The 26286-nt window shown below is 49.0% G+C and overlaps 1 protein-coding gene across 1 annotated transcript; it reads left to right on the forward strand.

The window, feature by feature from the left end:
• The first annotated feature begins 2939 nt into the window (after positions 1-2939).
• On the forward strand, positions 2940-25624 carry LOC122672949 (liprin-alpha-1-like). Its single transcript, XM_043870462.1, has 10 exons — positions 2940-2989; positions 4158-4209; positions 7445-7543; positions 13505-13606; positions 14077-14241; positions 14889-15058; positions 16860-17091; positions 21789-21940; positions 22780-22928; positions 24309-25624. Exons 5-10 carry the CDS (start codon positions 14131-14133, stop codon positions 24359-24361), a joined length of 867 nt encoding a protein of 288 aa, XP_043726397.1. The 5' UTR covers positions 2940-2989; positions 4158-4209; positions 7445-7543; positions 13505-13606; positions 14077-14130; the 3' UTR covers positions 24362-25624.
• Positions 25625-26286: the final 662 nt, after the last annotated feature.

Consider the following 26286-nt stretch of genomic DNA (forward strand, 5'->3'; position numbering starts at 1 on the left):
GGGGGCAGCTAGGGACCCCATGCTCAGCCTCGCTGAGGCCAACCTTCCAACAACCTCGGAGCCTGCCCTTCAGCGGAGACGGGTGACCATGATATACAACACGCAGGCTCAGGCAGCCGAGGGGACGAAGAGGGGCCCTGGCGTCCTCGAGCACCAGGAATCCCCCACGGGGACGTCTTTGCTTGTTCTGTGATTCCCTTCTTCCTTCTCAAAGGAAAGTGCTGGGAACGACTGTAGTGGGGTCTCCGTTCCTGTGAGTTGAGCCGGGAGTGGAGGTTTAACCCCGTCCAGTCTGTGCTGGGCGAGCCTCCCCATCCCCTCTGCACCTTGGACGGCACAGTCCGGGTCACTGTTCTGGGCCTTCTTGGCTCTTTAGCAACATTAAGGTGTGACATTTGTTTTATTTCTTGTCTTTGTCCAGCCTTTGGTGGCAGTCCATTGCAAGGACCCTGACCCTGTCCCTTCCCCGAGCCCCTTGGCTCTCCACACGTCCATGCCAAGGCTCGAGGTCCCTGCGGTTCTGTGGCCTCCAGACTCCCCACCCAAGGGGCCGGTCTGGACAGAAGCCTCCACTCTGGGGCATCTGGCTCGGGGAGGGGACCGGCGTGGTGGTAACTTGACCTGGAGCCCAGCACAGACCCAAGTCAGTCCTGCCCTGAGTCCCACGGCCTGGCCACACCACCCCCCTTCCATGGCCTGGCTTTCTTCTGCCAGGACCTTCAGAATGGTGGAAAGGGAAGTGTGGCCTCAAGCTGGGGGGCCCAGTGTGGGCTCCTAGCCCCTGGGGGTCCCCTTGGTGGACCATAGTCCGCACTGCCGTCGGGCAGCTCTGTCCCGGCGAATGTCGCGTTTCCTTGCTTTTTTGTCATGCGGCACCCCAGTTATCTCGGGGCAATTGGGAAGTCTGCTGGTGGTACATGTGCATGCCTTAGATGGGGAAAGATTATTGCTGCATTGACCCTGGTGACTCGATACTGAGAGTCTGTTAAACACAAATGGCAAGGGGAACAGACAAAAAAAGAAAAATGGAGAGTTGCTGGGTTGCTTCAGGTCTCACCTGTGATTAAGAGTGTGTATAGCCTGCACGTGAACCCGGGTTTCCACACCTGCCAGCTACCAGGTGCCAGGAGCTGATTTTAGAACCCCAGCTTCACTAAGGAGTCATTGACAGATACGGTTTGTGTGTATTCAAGTCTACATTGTGATGACTTGATGCCCATAGACGTCATGGAATGATTGCCCAACACACGCATCGCCTCACACAGTGAACTCTGTGTGTGTATCTTAATGTTGTTCTTATAATCCATGGAGAAGGCAATGGCAACCCACCCCAGTACTCTTGCTTGGAAAATCCTATGGACGGAGGAGCCTGGTAGGCTGCAGTCCATGGGGTCGCTGAGAGTCGGACACGACTGAGTGACTTCACTTTCACACATTGGAGAAGGAAATGGCAACCCAGTCCAGTGTTCTTGCCTGGAGAATCCCAGGGACAGCGGAGCCCGGTGGGCTGCCGTCTATGCGGTCGCACAGCGTCGGACACGACTGAAGCGACTTAGCAGCAGCAGCAGCATAATCCATGAATACAATGTATGTATATAGCTCTCCATTTTTTTAGATCTTCTTTAATTTATCTTAGAAGTTTATAGTTTGCTCTGTGTCTTGTACATTTTTAATTAGATATCTTGATATTTTCAGTGCAGTTACAAATGCTTAATATATATAGAGAGAAGTGACTTCTATATTCACTTCTTCAATCCATTTATTTCAAATAATTCTTATTGTATTTTTTTATGTATACACAATTATGTCTGCAAATAAGTGCTTTTCCCCCCCTTTCCAATTGTGATAACCCTTTTCTTTTTCTTGTACGGGCGAGGATCTCCAGTACAGTGGTGAACAGAAGTAGTGAGAACAAGTATCCTTGTCTCTTTGCCATTATGTGTTGGTCCTTTAATGGACCGGAACCTGGTGGTCCGGTGTCGACGATGAGACAGGGAAGGAAGCAAAGAGGCTAACATTCCCTGGGTTGCTTCTGGGCTCCAGGGAATCAGCCAGAAAGAGAGAGATAGAGAGAAAAAAAAAGAAAGAAAGACTCGGGGACCAAAGCTCTGATGGGGCAAAGCTGTTTTAATCAACATGGCATGCGCATATATACTGTCTAACAAAGTAGTTATTCTCAGCAAAGATAAAGATTAAAATTCCAGGCTACAAAACACAGGGTGATCCCTACCAAAGACAGAAGAGGGTACTTATCACCATAATGAGAAACTAACAAAGGAAGTGCCTGGATTCCTTGGCCCCAGGAAAGGCGTGCCTCTCCTCTTAATTAATAAGGGCCAGAGGTTTCCTGACAATTATCAGAGGAAAAGCTTTCAGTATTTCACCATCACCTATGGTATTAGCTTCTTCGTAGATATTTTTATAAAAATATGTAAATTCTCCTGTTAGTTTGCTATGACTTTTTTCTTAGTCATGAACTAAAATTATTACACTAAATTTTCTTCAGTTTATTTTCTGCAGATTTTGAAACAGGTGATTTTTCTTTTATATGGTGATTTAACTTTAAAAAAATTTTGTGATTGTAAAACCATCCCAACCTGATCTCAATATATTCTCCTTTTATTGGACTGTATTTGTTAGTGTTTTATTTAGGATTATTTCATCTGTCCTCAGAGTCAGTAATTTGACCTTCTTGTACTTCTTTTCCTTGTTGGGTTTAGTATCACGGTTATGCTAGTCTTATAAAACAAGGTGGAGAGTATTCCTTGTTTACCCCGAGAGTTCCTGTGAGACTGCTGTTTTCTTCCCTTGATTTTTGGAAGAATTGATTGGCAACAACTGTTGGTCTCATTGTGGGGAGGCTTTTATTTCAGATTTAATATTTTTCATGCAAATAAAAATTTCTGATTTTGTATGTCTTCTCGGATCTGTTTAGGTAAAGCATTTCCCCCCTGCTAGGAATTGATCGAGGCCAGCAGACTCTCCAATAGTAAGTGAACTGTGGTTCATGGTATCTTTCTTATCTGCAAGACGTGTTGTCTCCCCTTTTAAAAAACCTTGATACTGGTGATTTGTGCTCTGTCTCTTTTTCTTAATCAGCTTCTCTAGGGCTTTTTCATTTTTATCAGTCCTTTCAAAAGGACTGCCAAAAGTTGGCTTTGCTTAAAAAATTTCATATTTGCTTTCTGTTTCCTTATTTTCTGCTCCTTTTTCTTCCATCTGCCTTGTGTTTCATGTGCTATGCTTTTTTTCTGGTTTCTTAGGCTAGAGGCTTAATTGATTTTTAGCCTTCCTTCTTTTCCAGTATATGTGTTTAAGGCTTTACGTTACCCTCTAAACACAGTTCGCTGCGTCCCACAAGTTTGAATGAGGCAGATTTTCATTATCTTTTATGGAAAAGTCTCTTCTAATTTTCATTGTGTTTTTAAAAATTATTATTCATGAAATTCTTCAAGAAGTATGTCATTTAACATCGCAATGTCTGGGGAGGTTTTTCTAGTGACCCTTTTATGATTCCTAGCTTAATTCCATGAAGAGCCCCATCTTAGTCTTTTTCGGCTACTGTTACAAATACCATAGACTAGCTGCTAAACAACAGAAAGTTGCTTCTTATAGTACTGCAGGCTGGGAAGTCCCAAGATCACCAGCAGGTGCCACGTCTGGTGAGGCCTGTTTCCTGGTTCCTAGACTGCCTGCTTCTCTCTGTCCTCCCAGCACGGGGCCCATTCCCTCCTGACCTGATGCCTCCCAGAATCTGTGCCGCCTAGTATCATCTCCACGTGCAGGGTGAAGTTTGAGGGCACATAAATCGTCACCCCATTGCAATCCCTAAGTATACTCTGCATTATTTCAGTCCTTTGAAATAATTCAACCTTTCCTAATGGCCCAATATATATTCATTTTCTTATATGTTCCTTGGGCTCTAGAAAATAATATGTATCAGGGGGAATGCAGTGTTTCATGCATATCAGTTAGGTCAGGTTTCTCAATTCAGATTTCGGTAGCCATGCTGAGTAAGCAGAAGTAGGTGAAATTATCTGTAATATATTTTATTTTATCACACCCAAAAGATTATCATTTCAGTGTATAATCAACATGATAAAACCTAACGAAATATTTTTCTGTTCTTTTTTTCATGCTACGTCTTTAAACTCCAGTGTGTGTTTCACGCTTGCAGCACATCGCATTGTAGAGCCAGCCGCATTTCAGGTACTTCATGGGTGCAGGTGACTATGTCCCAGGGAGCCCAGTTCCATGACAGATGTGTCTTTATCGTCTCCCACTGCGATTATAAACTTGGCTGTTAGTCCTTTTCTCTTTCTGTCAGTATTTATGTATTGATATTTTGAGGTTATATTATTCAGTTCAGTTCAGTTACTCAGTCGTCTCTGACTCTTTGCGACCCCATGAATCACAGCACTCCAGGCCTCCCTCTCCATCACCAACTTCCCGAATTTACACAAACTCATGGCCATCGAGTCAGTGATGCCATCCAGACATCTCATCCTCTGTCGTCCCCTTCTCCTCCTGCCCCCAATCCCTCCTAGCATCAGGGTCTTTTCCAATGAGTCAACTCTTCATATGAGATGGCCAAAGTACTGGAGTTTCAGCTTCAGCATCAGTCCTTCCAATGAATACCCAGGACTGATCTCCTTCAGGATGGACTGGTTGAATCTCCTTGTAGTCCAAGGGACTCTCAAGAGTCTTTGCCAACACCACAGTTCAAAAGCATCAATTCTTCGGTGCTCAGCTTTCTTCACAGTCCCAACTCTCACATCCATACATGACCACTGGAAAAACCAGAGCCTTGTCTAGATGGACCTTTGTTGGCAAAGTAATGGCTCTGCTTTGTAATATGCTGTCTAGGTTGGCCACAACTTTCCACCCAAGGAGTAAGCGTCCTTTAATTTCATGGCTGCAGTCACTATCTGCAGTGATTTTGGAGCCCCCCAAAATAAAGTCTGACACTGCTTCCACTCTTTCCCCATCTATTTCCCATGAAGTGATGGGACCAGATACCATGATCTTAGTTTTCTGAATGTTGAGCTTTCAGCCAACTTTTTCACTCTCCTCTTTCAGTTTCATCAAGAGGCTCATTAGTTCCTCTTCACTTTCTGCATTAAGGGTGGTGTCATCTGCATATCTGAGGTTATTGATATATCTCCTGGCAGTCTTGATTCCAGCCTGTGCTTCTTTCAGCCAAGCGTTTCTCATGGTGTACTCTGCATATAAGTTAAATAAGCAGGGTGACAATATACAGCCTTGACATACTCCTTTTCCTATGTGGAACCAGTCTGTTGGTCTATGTCCAGTTCTAACCGTTGCTTCCTGACCTGCATATAGGTTTCTCAGGAGGTGGGTCAGGTGGTCTGGTATTCCCATCTCTTTCAGAATTTTCCACAGTTTATTGTGATCCACACAGTCAAAGGCTTTGGCATAGTCAATAAACCAGAAACAGATGTTTTTCTGGAACTCTCTTGCTTTTTCGATGATCCAGAGGATGTTCGCAATTTGATCTCTGGTTCTTCTGCCTTTTCTAAAACCAACTTGAATATCTGGAAGTTCACGGTTCACGTATTTCTGAAGCCTGATTGGAGAATTTTGAGCATTACTTTACTAGCGTGTCAGATGAGTGCAAACGTGCGGTAGTTTGAGCATTCTTTAGGATTGCCTTTCTTTGGGATTGGAATGAAAACTGACCTTTTCCAGTCCTGTGGCCACTGCTGAGTTTTCCAAATTTGCTGGCATATTGAGTGCAGCACTTTCACAGCGTCGTCTTCCAGGATTTGAAATAGCCCAACTGGAATTCCATCACCTCCACTAGCTTTGTTCGTTCGTAGTGATGCTTTGTAAGGCCCACCTGACTTCACATTCCAGGATGTCTGGCTCTAGGTGAGCGATCACACCATCATCATTATCTGGATTGTGAAGATCTTTTTTCTACAGTTCCTCTGTGTATTCTTGCCACCTCTTCTTAATATCTTCAGCTTCTGCTAGGTCCATACCATTTCTGTCCTTTATTGAACCCATCTTTTCATGAAATGTTCCCTTGGTATCTCTCATTTTCTTGAAGAGATCTCTAGTCTTTCCCATTCTGTTGTTTTCCTCTATTTCTTTGCATTGCTCACTGAGGAAGGCTTTCTTATCTCTCCTTGCTATTCTTTGGAACTCTGCATTCAAATGGGAACATCTTTCCTTTTCTCCTTTGCTTTCACTTCTCTTCTTTTCACAGCTATTTGTAAGGCCTCCTCAGACAACCATTTTGCCTTTCTGCATTTCTTTTCCATGGGGATGGTCTTGATCCCTGTCTCCTGTACAGTGTCACGAACCTCTATCCATAGTTCATCAGGCACTCTGTCTATCAGATCTAGTCCCTTCAATCTATTTCTCACTTCCACTATATAGTCATAAGGGATTTGATTTAGGTCATACCTGAATGGTCTAGTGGTTTTCCCTACTTTCTTCAATTTCACTCTGAATTTGGCAATAAGGAGTTCATGGTCTGAGCCACAGTCAGCTCCTGCTCTTGTTTTTGCTGACTGTACAGAGCTTCTCCATCTTTGGCTGCAAAGAATACAAACAATCTGATTTCGGTGTTGACCATCTGGTGATGTCCGTGTGTAGTCTCTTCTCTTGTGTTGTTGGAAGAGGGTGATTGCTGTGATCAGTGCGTTCTCTTGGCAGAACTCTATTAGCCTTTGCCCTGCTTCATTCCGTACTCCAAGGCCAAATTTGCCTGTTACTTCAGGTGTTTCTTGACTTCCTACTTTTGAATTCCAGTCCCCTATAATGAAAAGGACATCTTTTTTGGCTGTTAGTTCTAAAAGGTCTTGTAGGTCTTCATAGAACCATTCAGCTTCAGCTTCTACAGTGTTACTGGTTGGGGCCTAGGTTTCGATTACCGTGATATTGAATGGTTTGCCTTGGAAACAAACAGAGATCATTCTGTCATTTTTGAGATTGCATCCAAGTGCTACATTTTGGACTCTTTTGTTGACCATGATGGCTACTCCATTTCTTCTAAGGGATTCCTGCCCACAGTAGTAGATATAATGGTCATCTGAGTTAAATTCACCCATTCCTGTCCATTTCAGTTCGCTGATTTGTACAATGTTGACATTCACTCTTGCCATCTCCTGTTTGACCACTTCCAATTTGCCTTGATTCATGGACCTCACATTCCAGGTTCCTATGCAATATTGCTCTTTACAGCATCGGACCTTGCTTCTGTCACCAGTCACATCCACAACTGTGTCTTGTTTTTGCTTTGCCTCCATTCCTTCATTCTTTGTGGAGTTATTCCTCCACTGATCTCCAGTAGCATATTAGGCACCTACCGACCTGGGGAGTTCCTCTTTCAGTATCCTATCATTTTGTCTTTTCATACTGTTCATGGGGTTCTCACGGCAAGAATACTGAAGTGGTTTGCCATTCCCTTCTCCAGTGGACCACATTCTGTCACGAGGAGATACCCCTCGTCCAAGGGAAGGAGCAGCGGCTGCGCTTTGCTGGAGCAGCCATAAAGAGATACCCCACGTCCAAGGTAAGCGAAACCCAAGTAAGACGGTAGGTGTTGCGAGAGGGCATGAAAGGGCAGACACCCTGAAGCCATAATCAGAGAAAACTAGCCGATCTGATCACATGGACCACAGTCTTGTCTAACTCAATGAAACTACGCCGTGCTGTGTGGGGCCACCCAGGACGGACGGGTCATGGTGGAGAGGTTATGTTATTAGGGACAATCAAATTTAGAATCTTCATCTTCTTGCTGGACTGAATTTGTATCAGTATGAGATGCTCCTTTTTATTGCTAGTAATGCTTCTTACTTTAGACACTATTGGACAGTGATATTGCCACATCAGTTTTCTGTCCTTGTTTGCCTGGGTATCTTTTACTTTCACCTGTCTGTGGTCTTCCATCTTTCCATGTACCTCTGTGAATAGTGTATGGTTTTAATTTTAATCAGTTTGACCCTTTTTATCTTTCAATGAGAGTATTTGCTCTGTTTGTAATTTTGATATTTCAGTGTGTAGGTACCATGTTGCTGTTTGTTTTCTGCTCGTCCCACCTATTCTGTGTCATTCTCTCGTGCCTTCTGTTAGAAGGATGAAGTGTGTTTCTAGGTCTGTACGCCTCTGTCAGGTGATCGGGTGTACATTCGCAGATACAGCGTGTGTTCTACATTCAAGTCTAACAGTATTTTTACTGCCTCCCTGACACGACTGTTTCCTCCTTGTCACTGTTATCCTTTAAAATTTTAGGTATATTTTTGGCATTATCATCATCATAGAGTTAATATTTACCCTCACTGTTACCTCACTGTTGGTCTTTACTTGTTTTTTATACTTCCGTCAGAGACTACTTTTCTTTCTCCCAAAGAACTGCCTTAATATTTTTTAGTTCGTGTCTGCAGGTGATGAGCTGTCTCATTTCCATTTGCCCTAAAAGTCTTTATTTTGCTTTCACTTTGGAAGGGTGTTTTTGTTGGGTATAGAATTCCAGATTGGTTGGTATTTGTTTTTCAGCATTTCACAGGCGCCAGTCCATTATCTCCTGACTTCCTTGTTCTTGAAATGTCAGCCCTCAGGGTTGCTGTGCCACTAAAAGCCTCGCCTTTTTCCTCTGAGCGCTTGAATATTTTCTTCTTGCCTTAGGCACCCGCAGAGCTGCTGAAACCAATGTGTGGTTTTCATTTTTGAGTCAATGGTCTGATTCTCCAGCCAACTCTTGCCCCCGCCCCTGTCAGTCAGTTCAGTCACTCCGTGTCTGACCCTTTGCAACCCCATGGACTGCAGCGCACCATGCCTCCCCGTCCATCACCAACTCCTGGATCCTGCCCAAGCTCATGTCCATCGAGTCGGTGATGCCATCCAACCGTCTCATCCTCTGTCATCCCCTTCTCCTCCTGCCTTCAGTCTTCCCCAGCATCAGGTTCTTTTCCAAAGAGTCAGTTCTTCGTATCAGGTGGCCAAAGTATTGGAGCTTCAGCATCCGTCTTTCCAATGAATATTCAGGACTGATTTGCTTTAGGATGGACTGGTTGGATCTCCTTGCAGTCCACAGGGCTCTCAAGAGTCTTCTCCAACACCACAGTTCAGAAGCATTGATTCTTTGGCGTTCAGCCTTCTTCCGGGCCAACTCTCACATCCATACATGACTACTGGAAAAACCATAGCTTTGACTAAATGAACCTTTGTTGGCAAAGTAATGTCTCTGCTTTTTAATGTGCTGTCTAGGTTGGTCATAGCTTTCCTTCCAAGGAGCTAGCGTCTTTTAATGTCACCATCTGCAGTCATTTGGGAGCCCAAGAAAATACAGTCTGTCACTGTTTCCATTGTTTCCCCATTTATTTGCCAGGAAGTGATGGAGCCAGATGGCATGACGTTCATTTTTTGAATGTTGAGTTTTATGCCAGCTTTCTCACTCTCCTCTTTCACTTTCATTAAGAGGCTCTTTAGTTTCAACCCCTGGAGGCATTTCTTATTCCCCTTTCTGTCTTTTCTCTCCCTTGAGGGGCCTCATTTATAGTTTTTAACAACATAGTTTAACAAGCAGGCTCCTTCCATATGTTCTAAACTTTTTTCCCTCTTATATATATATTTTTAACCAATCCATCCTTCAGTTCACTGATCCTCTCTTCAGCTGTGTCCAATTTGATGTTAAGACCAGAGACTGAGTTCTTAAATTCAGTCACTGTTATTTTAAAGTTCTAGCATCGGTTTTGATTCTCAGAAATTTTTCCTTTTGTCAGGTATATTTTTGAACTGGTGAAGTTTGCATCTGATACCTCTAGCATACCTGTGATATGCTGATATACAACTGACACCTCTGGATCTGTTTCACTTCTTTTTCTCTTGGTGCTGTTTGTTGTCACACCCTTTTTTGCTTCTTTGGTTGCATGTTGGACATTATGTTTGGAAAACCCTAGAGGTTCTGGTGATGCTGTCTTCTCCAGAGTTTCTTCTGATGCAGACCTCTAGTGGGGACAGAGCTCTCTGTTCACTCAGGGCCTGAGTGCCTTGAGGCTGGGGGGTCCTTGTAAGCTGAGTCTCAGCAGCCATCACCCACTTTCCCTCCCTGACCCCAGGGAGGAGCCCTCCAGCATCTCCGTCTGGAAGTCTGGGGTGCCTCCCAGGGCCCCCCTTCTTGCCAGGTCCTGAAGCCCACCATCTGTCTTCTGAGCACCACGAGGTGATGGATACTCAGCGCTCAGCCGATTTGGGCAGAGTGTTGGGTACATTTTCTGTGCCTCCCTTTTCTTGGAGAGCTTGATCTCTAACATCCGGACTGACATGTCAGGCCTGCACTCGAATTTTTGTCTTCCCAGCCCAAGGGACCATCCAGAGCTGTGTTAGCCAGTCCCCTCTGCTTGACTTTCTCCCTGCCTTTTCTTCGCAGAGTCAGCTTTATTCAGATGCCCCGAGGGAAGGAGCAGCCCTCTCAGACTCCAGCTCACTCACTGAGCTTTCCTTATTTTGATATCTTGGATTGTGACTGCCTAAGGACTCTTTACTGCCAAATTCAGACTTAAATTGAAGAAAGTAGGGAAAACCACTAGACCATTCAGGTATGACCTAAATCAAATCCCTTATGACTATATAGTGGAAGTGAGAAATAGATTGAAGGGACTAGATCAGATAGACAGAGTGCCTGATGAACTATGGATGGAGGTTCGTGACACTGTACAGGAGACAGGGATCAAGACCATCCCCATGGAAAAGAAATGCAGAAAGGCAAAATGGTTGTCTGAGGAGGCCTTACAAATAGCTGTGAAAAGAAGAGAAGTGAAAAAGGAGAAAAGGAAAGATGTTCCCATTTGAATGCAGAGTTCCAAAGAATAGCAAGGAGAGATAAGAAAGCCTTCCTCAGTGAGCAATGCAAAGAAATAGAGGAAAACAACAGAATGGGAAAGACTAGAGATCTCTTCAAGAAAATGAGAGATACCAAGGGAACATTTGATGCAAAAATGGGTTCGATAAAGGACAGAAATGGTATGGACCCAGCAAAAGCAGAAGATATTAAGAAGAGGTGGCAAGAATACACAGAAGCACTGTACAAAAATGATCTTCACGACCCAGATAATCACCATGGTGTGATCGCTCACCTAGAGCCAGATATCCTGGAATGTGAAGTCAGGTGGGCCTTAGAAAGCATCACTATGAACGAACAAAGCTAGTGGAGGTGATGGAATTCCAGTTGGGCTATTTCAAATCCTGGAAGATGATGCTGTGAAAGTGCTGCACTCAATATGCCAGCAAATTTGGAAAACTCAGCAGTGGCCACAGGACTGGAAAAGGTCAGTTTTCATTCCAATCCCAAAGAAAGTCAATCCCAAAGAATGCTCAAACTACCGCATGTTTGCACTCATCTGACACGCTAGTAGATCCCTCATGGCTCAGATGGTAAAGTGTTTGTGTACAATACAGATGACCCGGGTTCGATCCCTGGGTTGGGAAGATCCCCTGGAGAAGTAAATGGCAATGACCAAGCTCAGGGTGAGAGTGAGGGGCAGCCAGTGCAGCAGCCAGCATCCTCACCGGGATGGGTTCTGGGGACGCTATTGAGTTCAGGGGTGCCCTTGACGTCAGGGGTGCCCTTTCAGTAGCCTCATTGGAGGCTTGTTTCAGGGGTGGAGGGGGCAGAAGCCCCCTTAGAAGATGTGCTCATTCCTAGCAGTGGTGGTTTCTGAAGCAGTGTATACTGTTCGGTTCGACTGTGACCCAGTACATTGCAGGGTCATGTTTGACGTTGGGCCTGAGCGGTGGGCACGGCCTTCCTTCTCCCGCACCCCACACTCACCTGCCGTCTTTTCGGCAGCCCCTCCCCCCTCTCTGCACCCTTGATGGTGGGCCTGAGCCCAGCCCCCCTGTTACCACGGAGCCCCTTGTGACGGAGTGGGTTCCAGGTTCCGGGCTCCTGGGAGACGTGCTGGAGGCAGAGCCTTCGTGCCATTTCTTCTTGAGACACTGGTGCTGGTGGTCATAGTGTGAGAGAGCGGTGTGTGTGAGAGTGGTGTGTGAGAGTGGTGTGTGAGAGCGGTGTGTGAGAGCGGTGTGTGTGAGAGAGCAGAGTGTGTGAGAGCGGTGTGTGAGATCGGTGTGTGTGAGAGCGGTGTGTGAGAGAGCAGAGTGTGTGAGAGCGGTGTGTGAGAGAGCGGTGTGTGAGAGCGGTGTGTGAGAGCGGAGTGTGAGATCGGCGGTTGTAGTGTGAGATCGGTGGTGATAGCTCAGGTGCTGAGGTAACTGCCTGGGAAACAGCGGTTGCCCCCGAGTGGGGGGCTGCCCCCATCCACGAGGATGGGTCGCAGAAGGGCCCGCCTATGGGCGCTTTTCCAATGCTGCAACCCCAAGGCAAAGGCCAAGAAGACGAAGAAGTTGGCCTCGACCCAAGTCCTGGAGGGAGAGTGTCCTGAGGTGAGAGCAGCCAGGGACTGGGCCCGTCGGATTGGCCCTCACCTGATGAAGCGTTGGGGTTGTGTTTCATTTGTTAGCATGGCCATGGGCCCTGCCGGCCAGGGCGTTTTGGCCTTCGTGCGCAGGATCGACCCCAGCAGGTTGACTTTGTTAGAGGTTGTGCAGGTGCTGCGTGGAGGATGGGCGGGGGCCCCACAAGAAGGGATACAGTGGCTGGAACAGTCTCTGGGGCATCTGGATCGAGCTAGAGAGTCAGTCCTTGAAGGAGAGAGGCTAAGCCCCTTAATGTCTCCCGTCTTACAAAGCACAGACCAGTGTGTCCAGCATGTTAATAATGGGTACCTATTGCTTACGTGTGTAACATATACCCTCATGGCTTCACATGTCTACTACATGCCTCTTACAAGTGTTGGGCAGTGTTCTAGGTGCTGAATACCCAGTATGTAGTGGGGGATGTGTAAGCCAGGGTTTTTTTACTTGTGCAAAGAAAAATGGAAGAATGAAAGTCTCGTTGTGGTTCGGTTTGAGCAAGTTCACCACGTGGATGGCCCCGCGTGCACACAAATTGTGATAAAATACATATAACACCAATTTAACATTTTAGCCAGTTTATTGAATGACTGGGTGATTTCAGTGGAGTCAGGCTAGCAGATGGCCTTGGTGTGCCATCAGCCTCTTTCCCAGAGGAACACTCCAAAACCTGGTGGCCTTGTAGATCTTCCCTTTCTTCTTCACTCTCCCCAGGGGTCCTAGGTCACTTGTCTGCGTGTCGTTTAAGAATCTGTTATCCATTTTGTTGTTTGGTTTATGTTTAGGAAAGTTTCTCAGACTTCCCTGGGTCTGGAGAAGGCAGGCTGGATTCCTGGTTCTCTTCTCCGCGTGCCTGCCAGGTCGAGGCGGAGGTTGAAGGCCAGTCTGAGTTGTGCTGGTCTGTGTGGTCTTGGGGTCAGCGGACCCCCTTTTCTCCGGAGGGGCAGGGAGATCCTTTGTGTGGAGCCTGGAGAGACTTGATAGGGTCAGCCTTCACGGTCTCGCTGTCTTTTTCACTTGTGTTTGCATTTAGTTACCTCCTCATTTAACTGTTTTCTAGGAGTTGGGAACATATAATGAAGAACTGAAGGTGTGCAGGGAGCAGCTTCTTGCCAGAGAAGAAGAAGTTGCTCAGCTGAGAGCAGAGAGGAACAACACCAGGGTCAGTAGGCGGAGTCTCCCGTGCTGACCTGTGCCCGCGGGGCTCACCGCTGGGCTCCGTGTTGCTGTCTTTAAAGTCTGTCTGGTTTTCAAGTCATTTTTCACATCTTCCCACTGGGCAGACCGAGGTGGATCAGCTTGGGGTTCTCATAGTTTGCTTCAAATTTATGATGAGAGCGAATGTAATTTTAGTACATTTGAGGGGGGAGTTCTCTTAACTTCCATTTTTGGCCATGCTACAGTTTATGTGGGATCTTAGATCCCCGACCAGGGATTAAAACCCATGAGCCCTGCAGAAGTGTGGAGTCTTAACTCCTGGGCCACTGGGGAAGTCCACTCTAACTTTAGACTGAACTGGCGGGATTCCGACGTGCCTTAGCATGGTTTTGACTTTAGCGTGAGGCTGAGAGGAGTTCTCGGCCCTGAATTCAAGTGTGAGGTTGAAGGTGCTCCTTTGACCCCTCCCTGCAGCTGCTGCTGGAACACCTGGAGCTCCTCGTTTCCCGGTATGTACCATCCCTCCGGATGACGGCGGACAAGCAGCAGGCGCAGTCCCCAGCCGGCATGATCAGCGAGGTGGAGGTGCTCAGGGCGCTGAAGTTTCTATTTGAGCACCACAAGGCCCTGGACGAGAAGGTACCAGCCACCCGGCCGGCCTGCATTTGTACACTTGCTGCCTGGTCAGGTGGATGATGCACGTATTTATGGAACTAGTGGACTTTTGAGCTTCTTGAATTCTTGTAAATACAGTTTTTCTGTAAGAAGTCAGAGTTTTATATGGTTTAACAGCATTGCCTGAGTACACACTCAGCCTTATCCGAGTCTTATACAACCCTGTGGACTGTAGTCCAACACATCCTCTCTTCCTGGGACTTCCCAGGCAAGAATACTGGAGTGGGTGGCCATCTTCTACTCCAGGGGATCTTCCCGACCCCAGGATCCAACCTGCCCTCTCGAATTGGCAGGCGGATTCTTTACCACCCACCTGGGAAGCCCCCAGTTAAAAGTATTAGTTGGCATAAATGTCTCAAGATTTATTATCTTCTGGCTATCAATTTGCAGTTAAAAACTGGGTAATAGAATGGTTTTAGGATAACATTTTTTCCCTCTCAAACTGAGAGTTTAAAGCTGTGAATAAGCAGATTCTCTTGACGTTGAGATCAATGAGAGACACTCGGTGTATTCTGTTACAGTGGCCATGTCATCAGGTGAGTATACAGTAAGAAGTGCACTAACGTATATGCCCACATCAACACACAGTGACTCGGCCCCTTTTATTTCAGTTGAGACAGCAGGCCCGCGTGCCGGCCACCGTGGCCCAGGCCTTCGAGAGAGACGAAGGCGTGTCTGACGGCGAGGGCGACGGGGTCACCCTCCTCAGCTCGGCTGCTCAGCTGCCGCCCAGCGGGCAGATGCTTCAGGAGCAGCTGGACAGCATCAATGAAGAGATCCGGTGGGTGTGCCCGAACTCAGCTCCCCAGAAACTGGGCTTCTCCGAGGAGCTGTCTTGTCCTAGGAGAAGTCTGAGTGTTCCATGGTGAGAACACTGACTACAGGCCTGCTTCAAGGATTTTCGCTTCTGAGATCGCCCTTGATGAGAGAGCTGAGTCAGCCAGGGCGTTCTGTCCACAGCTGGTGTCAGCACTCTGTGGGCGGGGGGTGTTGTGGGGTGTCCCCCCCCAGCTCTGAGCCCCAAGGTGGGAGACGTGCCGAGGTGGTGTCCTCTGTGGCCTGTGAACCCACCAGCACTGAGGGTTCACCCTCGTGTACCTCGGAGCCTCCCACGTTCTGGTGAAAAGCCACCTGGAACAGAAAAGCTGAGGTTTGGGGTTGGCAAATTCCCACTCAGATCTGCATTTCCCTTTTTAACTTAGCACAGTGTGAAGATTGGCTTGTTGTAAAACACTGGTCCAAGACATGTGTTTGAGTTTTTCTCAACTCATCAGTATGTTTAAGATGTTTTCTTTAGACACCGTCTTGGCAGTTATAACAGTTTACAAAGCGGGATAGAATCCGAAGGCCCGCCTCGTGGTGAGCAGGGAGCCCTGGGTCTGGGTGCAGCCGGGTGGCCGGGGGCCCCGAGGCCTGCCTGGGCCACACCCGCACAGCCGTGCCTCCTGTCCTGAGGTTCCGTTCAGAGTGGCCGCGGGCCGGTGACCCTGTGCAGGACCCGGCAGAGCTGCTGCTCGGATTGTTCTCGTCACGTCAGCCCAGGCCGAGGTGCCCGTTCCTGTTGGCCGAGCGCGGGGGGTTCAGGCGGAAGGCAGGGGTGAGCAGCACAACCAGCAAACGCAGGTGGTGCCGCCTGCAGTTTTGGCGCCGACACAGACTGCTTTCTGGGCCGTGTTTGAGCACAGACGAGCTCAGAAAGGTTGTCTTTCCCCGTCCCAGCAGGAAATATGGAATGGTTACATATTAATGTTTCTATTTTTACAGCACGTTGTCAGGTAAAAGTGATTTTTCCTTATGCAATATGTTGACTTGATGTAAGTGGTAAATTCTGTCCTTCAACTTGTCACCAGTGAAAATCTTTCAGGACATATAAGTAGTGAAACTGGAGAGGTTACGACCTGCAAGAATCGTGTATCTTTTTTAAAAAATCATTTTATATGCATAATCTAGGATTTAAACTGCTATATAAAATCATCCATGACACATTAGGGGAGAAGAGCCGTCACCGTAAATTCTAGGTGAATGCGGCACATTGACATGAATCCAGAAACTCACACAAACCTGGGGGAGAACTTCATCAAGTGATGTGTTGGTACATATACACCCTTAAAAAAAAAAAAAAAAGATCAACACAGCACTTCATCTGGTCTGGAGACTTGTGTTTAGAAGGTCAAGCTTGTTCGTGAATCACTGTTTTGATGGTGCAGAGTTCCTGATTCCCAGTGGAAAAGACTCGAGGCTCTGACGTGCACCTCAGCCCTGAGAGCAGGGATGCTGAAGGTTGTCAGTTTCAGGTGTCTCCTCACGGGGAGAGAGTCGCCACCCAGGCCCCGTCAGAATGTTAGAGTAAATGAGTCAAATCAAACGTGAATGATCAGGGGCAAGTTTGTAAGACTCAATGCTAAGTTATACTAAGTTTGAGAATATTCAAAAGAGGGAAAGTCGAACCTTTTTGCTGCGATGTTAATTGAGCAACTGTTCCTGGAATTTGCTAATCATGACACAGAATGCAAGCCCAAATTTGTTGTCCAGACACATTCCTGTGCTGACAAAGGCAGGTGACGAGTTTTGCTCTCTCTTAGGTGGATCCAAGAAGAGAAGGAGACCACGGAGCAGCGGGCCAAGGAGACTGAGAGCAGGGTGGGCAAGGCGAGCTCAGGCAGCCTTCGTCGTTTTAAATCAGTGAGCTCCCTCGACCTGTATTTTGCCTCCTCGCTTGCCAGCTCCTGCCCGCCCAGCAGTGTGCCCGCCACGCCCCGAATGAGGCGTCGAAGGCCAGCGCGGAACATAGACCGGCTGGGCACCATGCCTCTGGTATGTGTCTGCCTCCTCCCTGCCGTGTCCCTCCTCCAGCACACTGGATTTCTTTTTTTGTTTGTTTTTGGTTTTTTTCTCTTTTTATCCAGAAGAAAATCAGGTACATTTGCCACACTCAGAGGTCTATGATTTTTAAAAGTACCTAGTCTTTAATCATTCCGTAATCGCACAGTGACCAGTTAGTATTGATATTTGGACCACCGGCTTAGCTCGTCATCATGAGCTCAGCCAGAGCCTGCCTCTGTAATGCTGGGCCTGGCCTGTGCTGGGCGCAGCAGCTGCAGAAAAGTTTCTGTTCTCAGGGAGCAGACAACTTTGTGAAAGTTCTCATGGCAGTTGTCATGGCGTGTGAAAACCGTGCAGCACATTTTCCACTGGGGATGCCTGGCTGCATGGTGCAGGGCATGCGGTGGGAAGAAAACCAAAAATCTAAACTGGTCTGCTTGCTGATGGACCTGGCCGCGCACTCAGGCCCGCTCTGCGTGTGAAACCAGGTTCAAAGCCCGGTGCCCCAGGGCCCCAGGGAAGAAGTCGGGCTTCCTCACTCTCCCGAGTCTGAAAACGGGATGACGACCTAGGGCTTTTGGTGACAGAGTGTGCGGCTCTAAAGCGCATGGTCCAGCTTTCTTGCGTGTGTAGCTTAGGTTTCTGAGTGCACTGCTGTTTATCCCATGAAATCACGTTTACAGCCCTCTGCTTTGTAACTGCACATGTATTATCACTTTTTTCTCTTACCACCCATTTCACGTTAGCTGCATTGTTAGTCAGCATATCATTAAATTAAGTGTGAATCATTTTAGATGCGTGTGAAGTGGTAACTAGTCCATTTTGTGGTCTTTTGACACACTTTTTATAATTTGCGTCTTTGGCTAATTAGTTGATATTTAAAATTCTTGACGATTTCTCTGTGGTTTCATGCTTGATTTCTTTCCGAGTATTTGTAAAAGAACAGTTGTGTATATTTTGTCCTTGTTGTTGGAGTTCTCTGACGGTGTGTCTGCTTTCATCGTTGGTTTGGATTTCCTGTCTCATCCTGTTGTCTGTTTAGCCGTCATCAATCCAGACCCCAGCCTCCCGTCCCCCCACCCCAGGCTGAAGTTTCCCCATCCATCTCCCCTCCCGTCCTCCCACTTGCTCTGGTCTCAGCAGTGCTGTGTCCACAGCGTGTGTCCCTTTAGTCGTGTTTGTGCTTTTCTTCATGGCTCATTAAATGGTGTTTTTCCCCCATAGCAGTAAGTTTGAATTATTGTATCACTATGCAGTTACAAGCATAATGTAGATGGATCATACACTACATAACCTGTGCAATTTATAAATGAGAGTATGCTTACATAAAGAAATGATCCTCTAAGTGTCGAATTAATGGGCTTTTGACACAATCTCCTTTCTGTGTTGGTGCTTGTATTTAAGACTGTAAATCTCATCAGCTTTTGCATGGTTAATGTCTCTACTAGACTCTTTTACAAAGTATCTTCTATGGTTCATCAAATGTGAAGACTCCACCTGCTATTATGCTAGCTTTCATTCTTACACATTTTCATAGGGTACGTGCTTTAATGAATTTATTTTCAGAAGTTTTAAATCAAATTCTAGGTAAGGATTTTACATTAATGTCCAATAGGTGGTGAGAAATGTTCAGTGTTAAAATAGGTATTTTGGTAACTTCCTCATCAGTTAAATTACTGTTTTAAAGTATAACATGTTTTTTATTAAGAGAAATAGGTTATAGAGAAGTTTGGCTGAGAACAGACAGCTGTTGAGGCCCTTTGATGTACAGGATGCTCTGCTTTAATAAATCACGATGTTGTATCAGACTCGTATCTTCCTGAGTAATAATTTATAGTGTTTCTCTAGTAAATCTTGAATAGCTTATTTAACTTCTGTGGTCAAAAAAAAAAATGTTCTGTTTCCAGCTACTGTTCTAAGTCTTAATGTCACTTATAGGTTTGCCATCATTTTTGCTTTCCTGTATTTGCCTATACTGATTCTTGAATTTTTAGCTTCAAAGTCACAATCAACCTGGTTTCTCTCCATTTCTTTGCATGCATCTATCAGCCTAGTGATTTAAGGAAGCATCGTCGAAAGGTAAACTATTTACTAATTTAGCATGGCTTTGTTTCTCTGTGAAGTGTTAAAGAGTGCTTATCGAGTCAGGTGACGGAACACTGTGTGGTTATGTACTGGTGAATAATTGACGTTTTAATGGAAGTTTTGAAACTCACCCACCACTTAAAATATGCTGATGGTTCTGTTGGAAAAAGGTCATTCGTTGAGACAATTGTAACAGTTTCCCTTTCTGCCACTTGTTTGCTTTCTAATCATCTCGCGCTTATTTATAATAGACATAGTAGTATTTATTATTTTGAAAATTTTATTTCTTTGGCCATGTTGCACAGCTTATGGGATCTTAATTCCCCAATCAGGGATCAGACCGGTGTCCTGGCAGTGAAAGTGCCAGGTCCTAACGTCTGGACCACCATGGAATTTCCGCTTAGTGTTTTCTTAAAAGCAATGACTGAATCAGAGCCATAGGTATTAGACTTGGGGGAAGCCCTCTAAGGACGGGGGTAGCAGTGTGCAGGAGACTCTGCCAGCCAGGTACCGTGTCGAGTGGTTTCCGAGCCTGTCATCTAATCCCGCAGACACCCAGGTGAGGTCCAGGCTGCAGTTATCCCCATTCAGCAGACGTGGACACTGAGGCTTAGAGAGGCCGGGCCCCGTGCCCAGGCTCACACACCCAGCAGTGCAGTGCGGACTCGTCTGATCAGAGCCTGGACACTTAACCGTGGGGCCGTCCAGCCCGCTTTCCTCCAGAGGCTCTCGTGTCCCTCACAGCGTCCCTGATGGAGGGAGCACCAGGAGGGAGCTCGCTTCCTCTCCCCTCTGGTCCCTCGGATGAGCCCCTGTTGTTGGAGTCCAGTGCCCCGAGGGCTGGCCGTCCTTGTCCCTCTCCCGCTCCCAGCCCACTGACCGACCACTCCTGGGACCTTCCCGCAGGTCTCGGGCAGCCGCGCTCCAGTTCAGGCTGCTCAGTGCCTGGGAGCCCTTCTGCTGGGCACAGCGGAGCTGCTCCGTCAGCCTGGGGCTGGTGGCCTGCTCTGCCCTCCTGTTAAGTGAGGACACGGTCCTGCCCATCCTAGTTACGTGGGCACCAGCGGGGCAGGCTCCACCTGGGGGAGGGCGGGCTTCCCTCCCGGGTGAGGGCGGCCAGGCTGGGGGCCCAGAGCCCTTCCTCAGGAGGAGGCCCGGGGAAGGGGCTGGCCGCGGCCCCTGACTTTGAGGCAGGTGTTTGTCTCCCCTGAGTCCACAGTCAACCCAGGCGTGTCACTTCCCCGCTCTGTTCTGTGTTGTTTTCTGATTTTTATAAAGGCTTATTGCAACTTGAATTTGAGATTGACCCCTGTTCAGTTCTGTGGGGATAATTTCTAGCCTCTGTAGCCTTCTGTTGCCTGAGGGTTCTTGTTAGAGATCAGGGGAGGGTGCAGTTTATCCAGCCGCTGTTAAACGGGCTCAGCTGTATTTGGCACTAAGTCACTTTGTTGTCACCAAGCTTCTGTGGGGCTGCAGTGGATCAGTATTCTTTACAGAATCCCATTCAAAAGGCACAGGTTAGTTGGATAAAACAACACACTCATTGTTTATAAAATTACTTGCCGTGCAAGTTTCTATAGACTTCCCCTGGCTTAACCACAACCCAAATGTGTAAGTGAGACCTGTCTGGACCCTGAAGGGGTTAATCTGTTCCCCACACTGTTGCCACCACTGTCTTTCCTGTCCTCACACCCAGGACCAGCGGGAAAGCTGGGACTCCAGGAGAGATCATCTTTTTTTTGTTGTTTTAGTTAGTTTATTTTTTAATTGAGGATAATTGCTTTACAGAATTTTGTTCTTTTCTGTCAAACCTCAACATGAATTAGCCATAGGTATACATATACCCCTTCCCTTTTGAACCTCCCTCCCATTTCCCTCCCAATCCCACCGCTCTAGGTGGCTACAAGATCATCTCTTAGTGAAGACCTAGGGGTGCTTTATGTAGACCACAGTGAGCAAATTACACTGGACTGCGTGTAAGCACTTCACTGTGTAGCCCCAGTCGTGTGTTACAGAGAAATACAAGCCAGACACATGGTGTTCGCATGCCGGGTTAGGTGCCTTTCCTGTGCTTCACTTGGTGTCACGGGTTCCAGTAACCTGCATCATCACTACAAATGATCTTGGGTGGTGGTACAAGCTGTTTCCTTTTCTCCTTCAAACAGAAAGGTCTGGAAGGCTTGCTGAGAGGTTCCTTACCGTTGCTCGTGGTGCTTCTGAGCAGCATCTGGCGATGAGCACAGTCCTTTCATCAGGGCAGTTGGTGCCATGCAGGGTTCATGGGGCTGGCGTCGCTCTGCTGTCCTGCCCGGCGGGGCCATCTGGTCGCCGCATTCCAGGCAGGGTGGAGCCCCGCTGCAGGGAGGCTCCGGTCCGGGGTCTCTGCACTCAGTCATGTGCTCTCGCTGCCCCATGCCCCGCTTCTCTACAAGACAGTCCTTTAAGATGGCATTAAGCTAGTACAAGGCATTTTTTTATACTTGGCGGATAGCATGGCTAATAGATTTTCAAATATGTTTGTGCTTATAATGTAAGGCCTGTATGATTGCCTTTTTTGACACAGTCTCTTGTTAGCCAATTTTACACTTAGCTCATTCCCTCAGATGCCAGCTCTACGGGAAGAGGTGCAAAATGACAAGACAACCATCACTTCTGAAACCTCGAGCCCTGCCTCGCCTGAGTCCCTTCGGCTGGAGCAGCTGCACACAAGGACGCTTCGCGCGGCTAGCCCCGAGGACATCAGGGACACCCGCAAGTAAGGGGCCTGTGCGCCTCGTCAGTTTCAGGAGCCCTGCGCCTCTTGTCTTGAAAGAGGTGGAAGAATGGTTTTAAAGGAATCGCACTGGATGCGGTGCCTGTGTTTAGTGGTGAACTTCAGATGCTGGGGGAGAAGAGCTCAGGGACCTCAGTGATTTTAGAAAATGTCCATCTCTGCGGATTGACTCCTGTGGGAGCTTTCTTCCTGCTCTTGCTAGAGGTCTGCCCGTCCGGGACGCGTTCCTGATGGTGATGGCCCCGTGCCTCTCAGGTTCGCTCTTGAGGGTCCCTCCCTTTTCCTCAAGGGTCTCCTCTCAGGAGACTCTGTCCCCTCCTGTGGCTGACACTGTCCTCATTCAGACCACCACCTGCTGAACTCCCGGCCTGAGCCAGGAAGCCCCCGACGGAGGGCACGAGTGGTCTCCTGAGCAGCAGCCCTGCACGGTGACCGTCGCTCTCCTGCCACGGCCAGGGACGGTCACCCTGCGGGAGGCAGGGGGAGCTGCCCAGAGCGGGGGAGCTCACCTTCTCTGGGAGCCTCATCACCTGCTGAGCGGCAACCCTGAGGGAGGGTCGGAGCGCCCTCTGCACCGGCTGGCCTGGAGTCAAGCCCTCCTCGGGGGCAGCTCCAGTCAGAGACACTCAGCTTCCTGGGGTGGATGTCTGTGGCCGGGAGCCCCCATTGCTCGTGTGGAGTGTGGTTGGTGAAGCAGACGCCACTGTCTGCTCGAGGTGGAGGCACGGGTGTTGCTGGTGGCCAGTTCTATCAGTCGGTCTTAGGGAGGGGTGTGTGTTTGCATGAGGGCGCTGGTTAAAGGGCGTTTTCTCTCCCCAAAGCTCGACGGACTCTCAGGACGGCCCCGGGGGCAACCCCAGCAGCAGCAGCAGCCAGGACTCCATGGACAAAGCCCCAAAGAAGAACGGCATCAGGTGCTCCATCGGCCGCTTGTTTGGCAAGAAGGAAAGGGGTCGGCCTGGACACCCCGGTAAGGAGGGCTTAGGACCAGGTGGGTGCTTCCCCGTTCAGAGGAGGAGGGCCTGCAGGCATGTCCCTTCTGTGTCTCCCCCGCTGCCCCATGAGGCTCCTGTCACTCACGCTCGGGGTCCTCCTGGGAGCAGGAGCGGAGGAGGCGTCTGTCTTCTCGGTGGATCCGAGATGATCAGATGAGTTAATGAGTGGGTGGGTGGATGGATGGATGGATCGATTAGTGAGTGGATGGATCGATGAACCAATGGCTGGCTCGATGGGTAGATGGAATTTGTGAGTGGATGGATGGATGGATTAGTGAGTGGATGGATGGATGAACAGATGGCTGGCTGGATAGGTGGATGAACGGAGGATGGAATGAAGAAAGCAAATGTTTATACTCCAGTGCTAGAAACATATTCTGTGAAGTTGATTGAGTAGGAGCTGGCAATGATTGTTTCCCCCAGAACACTGACAAGTGTTTGGAAACGGCCCAAGTGCTCATCAGTGAGGGGTGAGGTACGATCTGTGGACACCCTGCAAGGAACAGGCCCTCCTCCTCCTCCCTGCTACCTTCCCCATCCCCAGGAGCTCTCAGGGGTTCTGCCCATGCCCCCCACCTCACCCCACAGCCACACTGGTCCTCCTGGGGTCTCCTCATCACACAGTGTTATCATCAGGCCCCATCTCGCTCGGCTTCATCTCCTTGAGGACAGGGTATGTTCATGCCTCTTCAGGCAGATATGTGTGTGTCTTGTTTGTGCTGGGTGTGGGATTTTCAGGGGTAAGTAAACCAGTTGTGGTCTGGACCACAGTTAAGTGACAAGAGAGAAAGGAGCAGGTTATTAAATGCAGGTTAATAAATACAACGCTGAGATGGTGGTGCATTGATTTTATACCGGATGCTGGATGTGCCCCTTCCCAAGCAGGTGCTGCCACCTCCCGATTTACAGAGGAAGACACAGTGATGGTCACGCGGTCAGGGAGTGGTGAGGGCAGCTTCACACCCACGCAGTGGGACCATGCACTTTGCCGAGCCCCAGCCACCTCTCTGGTGGATGCAACAGGAATGAGATGGTTCTATGGCATCATTGATGAATGGACATGAGTTTGAGCAAACTCCAGGAGATAGTGAAGACAGGAAAGCCTGGAGTGCTGCAGTCCACGCAGTGGCAAAGAGTCGGACACAACTGAGTGACTGAACTAAAGCCTGAGTGTGTGCTAACCTGCTTCAGTTGTGTCTGACTCTTTGCGACGCCAGGGACTGTAGCCCACTAGCTCCTCTGTCCATGGGATTCTCCAGGCAAGAATACTGGAGTGGGTTGTCATGCCCTCCTCCAGGCCATCTTCTCGACCCAGGGACCGAACCCACATCTCTCATTATCTCTTGCATTGGCAGGCAGGATCTTTACCTCTAGAGCCACCTGGAAAGCCCCAGTGAACACTGACTAGGAAATGCAGAAAATAAGGACTGCTCCTAATTTAAACTGGAAGAGCAGCAAGTACAGGTTGTAAAGAGGAAAACACACGATAAGGGACAACAGTGCCGACAGAAACTAGCAAGGATGCGTTTACCCACATAAAGAAAACATCTGTGCCATTCGGAAGAGGAGCCTGTCAACCCTTGGAGGGACAGTTGGAACCAGAATGAAAACCGAGGCCATGGTCAGCAGTGCCCACGCACACAGCCCATGTGGCGTGGTGTCACTCACCGGGCTTCCTGCGTCCCCAGAGCTGCTGGCGGTAACATCTCTGAGTGCTAGGCTGGCAGCATCCCCGAGTGAGCTAAGGCATCGCTGCTGTCCTTCCAGTGCTGCTGCGGGGCCCTCTGTGGGCGGCCACCCTCATCCCCTGCCCCACCGCCCGCTGGGGCCCGACTGTCCCCCTGGGATCCTTTCAGCCCTTGAGCTTGGGTGTTCCCAGCCCTCCACCACACCAGACTGGGACGTACCTCAGGACTTGGGCTTGAGATATCAAGGCGACTATGACTCTGGAAGGACACAGTCCTGGGGCCCGTGAGAGAGCAGGAGAGCAGAGACCCCACGGGGAGGAGGCAGAGTCAGGGAGCGTGCCCACAGCCACGGCTGCCTCCTGCAAAAGTGCCCCTTCACCTCTCCTTGACCTGAAACAGACCCCAGCTGCTGCTGCTCCGCAGGTGATTCCTGGAGATGCACCTCCTGCAAGAGCTATTGTCCTGCGGCTCTGGGGCTGCCTGAGTGTGCTCAGGAGCATCAGACAAGTGGAGCTGCCACGCCTCATACTGGAGGTGGGGGGCCTGATAGTGGGGAACGGCCTGAGGCCGGGGGAGGGTCTGAGGGTGGGGGAGGGCCTGATGCTGGACTAGGGCCTTATGCTGGGGGAGGGTCTGAAGGTGGGGGAGGGCCTGATGCTGGACTAGGGTCTCATGCTGGGGGAGGGTCTGATGCGGGAGGTGCCTGACGCTGCGGGAAGGTCTGATTCTGGAGGAAGGTATGATGCTGGACTAGGGCCTGATGATTGTGGGAAACATCTGATGCTGGGCTAGGGTCTGATGCTGCGGAAGGGCCTGTTGTTGGGCAGGTGTCTGATGCTGGACTAGGGTCTGATCCTGGGGGAGGGTCTAATGCTGGGGAAGGTCTGATTCTGGACTAGGGCCTGATGCTGGAGGAGGGCCTAATGCTGGGGGGAGGGCCTGATGCTGGGGAGGGTCTGATGCTAGACTAGGGCCTGATGCTGGGGGAGGGCCTGATCCTGGGCGAGGGTCTGATGCTGGAGGAGGGCCTGATACTGGACTAGGGCCTGATGCTGGGGGGGAATATCTGATGCTGGACTAGGGTCTGATGCTGGGGAAGGTCCTGTTGTTGGGCAAGTGTCTGATGCTGGGCTAGGGTCTGATCCTGTGGGAGGGTCTAATGCTGGGGAAGGTCTGATTCTGGACTAGGGCCTGATGCTGGAGGAGGGCCTAATGCTGGGGGGAGGGCCTGATGCTAGGGAGGGTCTGATGCTGGACTAGGACCTGATGCTGGGGGAGGGCCTGATGCTGGGTGACGGTCTGATGCTGGAGGAGGGCCTGATACTGGGCTAGGGCCTGATGCTGGGGGGAATGTCTGATGCTGGACTAGGGCCTGATGCTGGGGGGGAATGTCTGATGCTGGCCGAGGGCCTGATGCTGTACTAGGGCCTCATGCTGGGGGGAAACGACTGATGCTGGGGGGCAACCTCTGATGCTGGACTAGGGCCTGATGCTGGGCGAGGGTCTGATGCTGGAGGAGTGCCTGATGCTGGGGGAGGGTCTGATTCTGGGGGAGGGTCTGATGCTGGGGGAAGGTCTGATGCTGGACTAGGGTCTGATGCTGGGGGGAATGTCTGATGCTGGACGAGGGTCTGACGCTGGACTA

This window comes from Cervus elaphus, chromosome 16 (genome assembly GCF_910594005.1).
Source record: "Cervus elaphus chromosome 16, mCerEla1.1, whole genome shotgun sequence".
Lineage (NCBI taxonomy): Eukaryota > Metazoa > Chordata > Mammalia > Artiodactyla > Cervidae > Cervus > Cervus elaphus.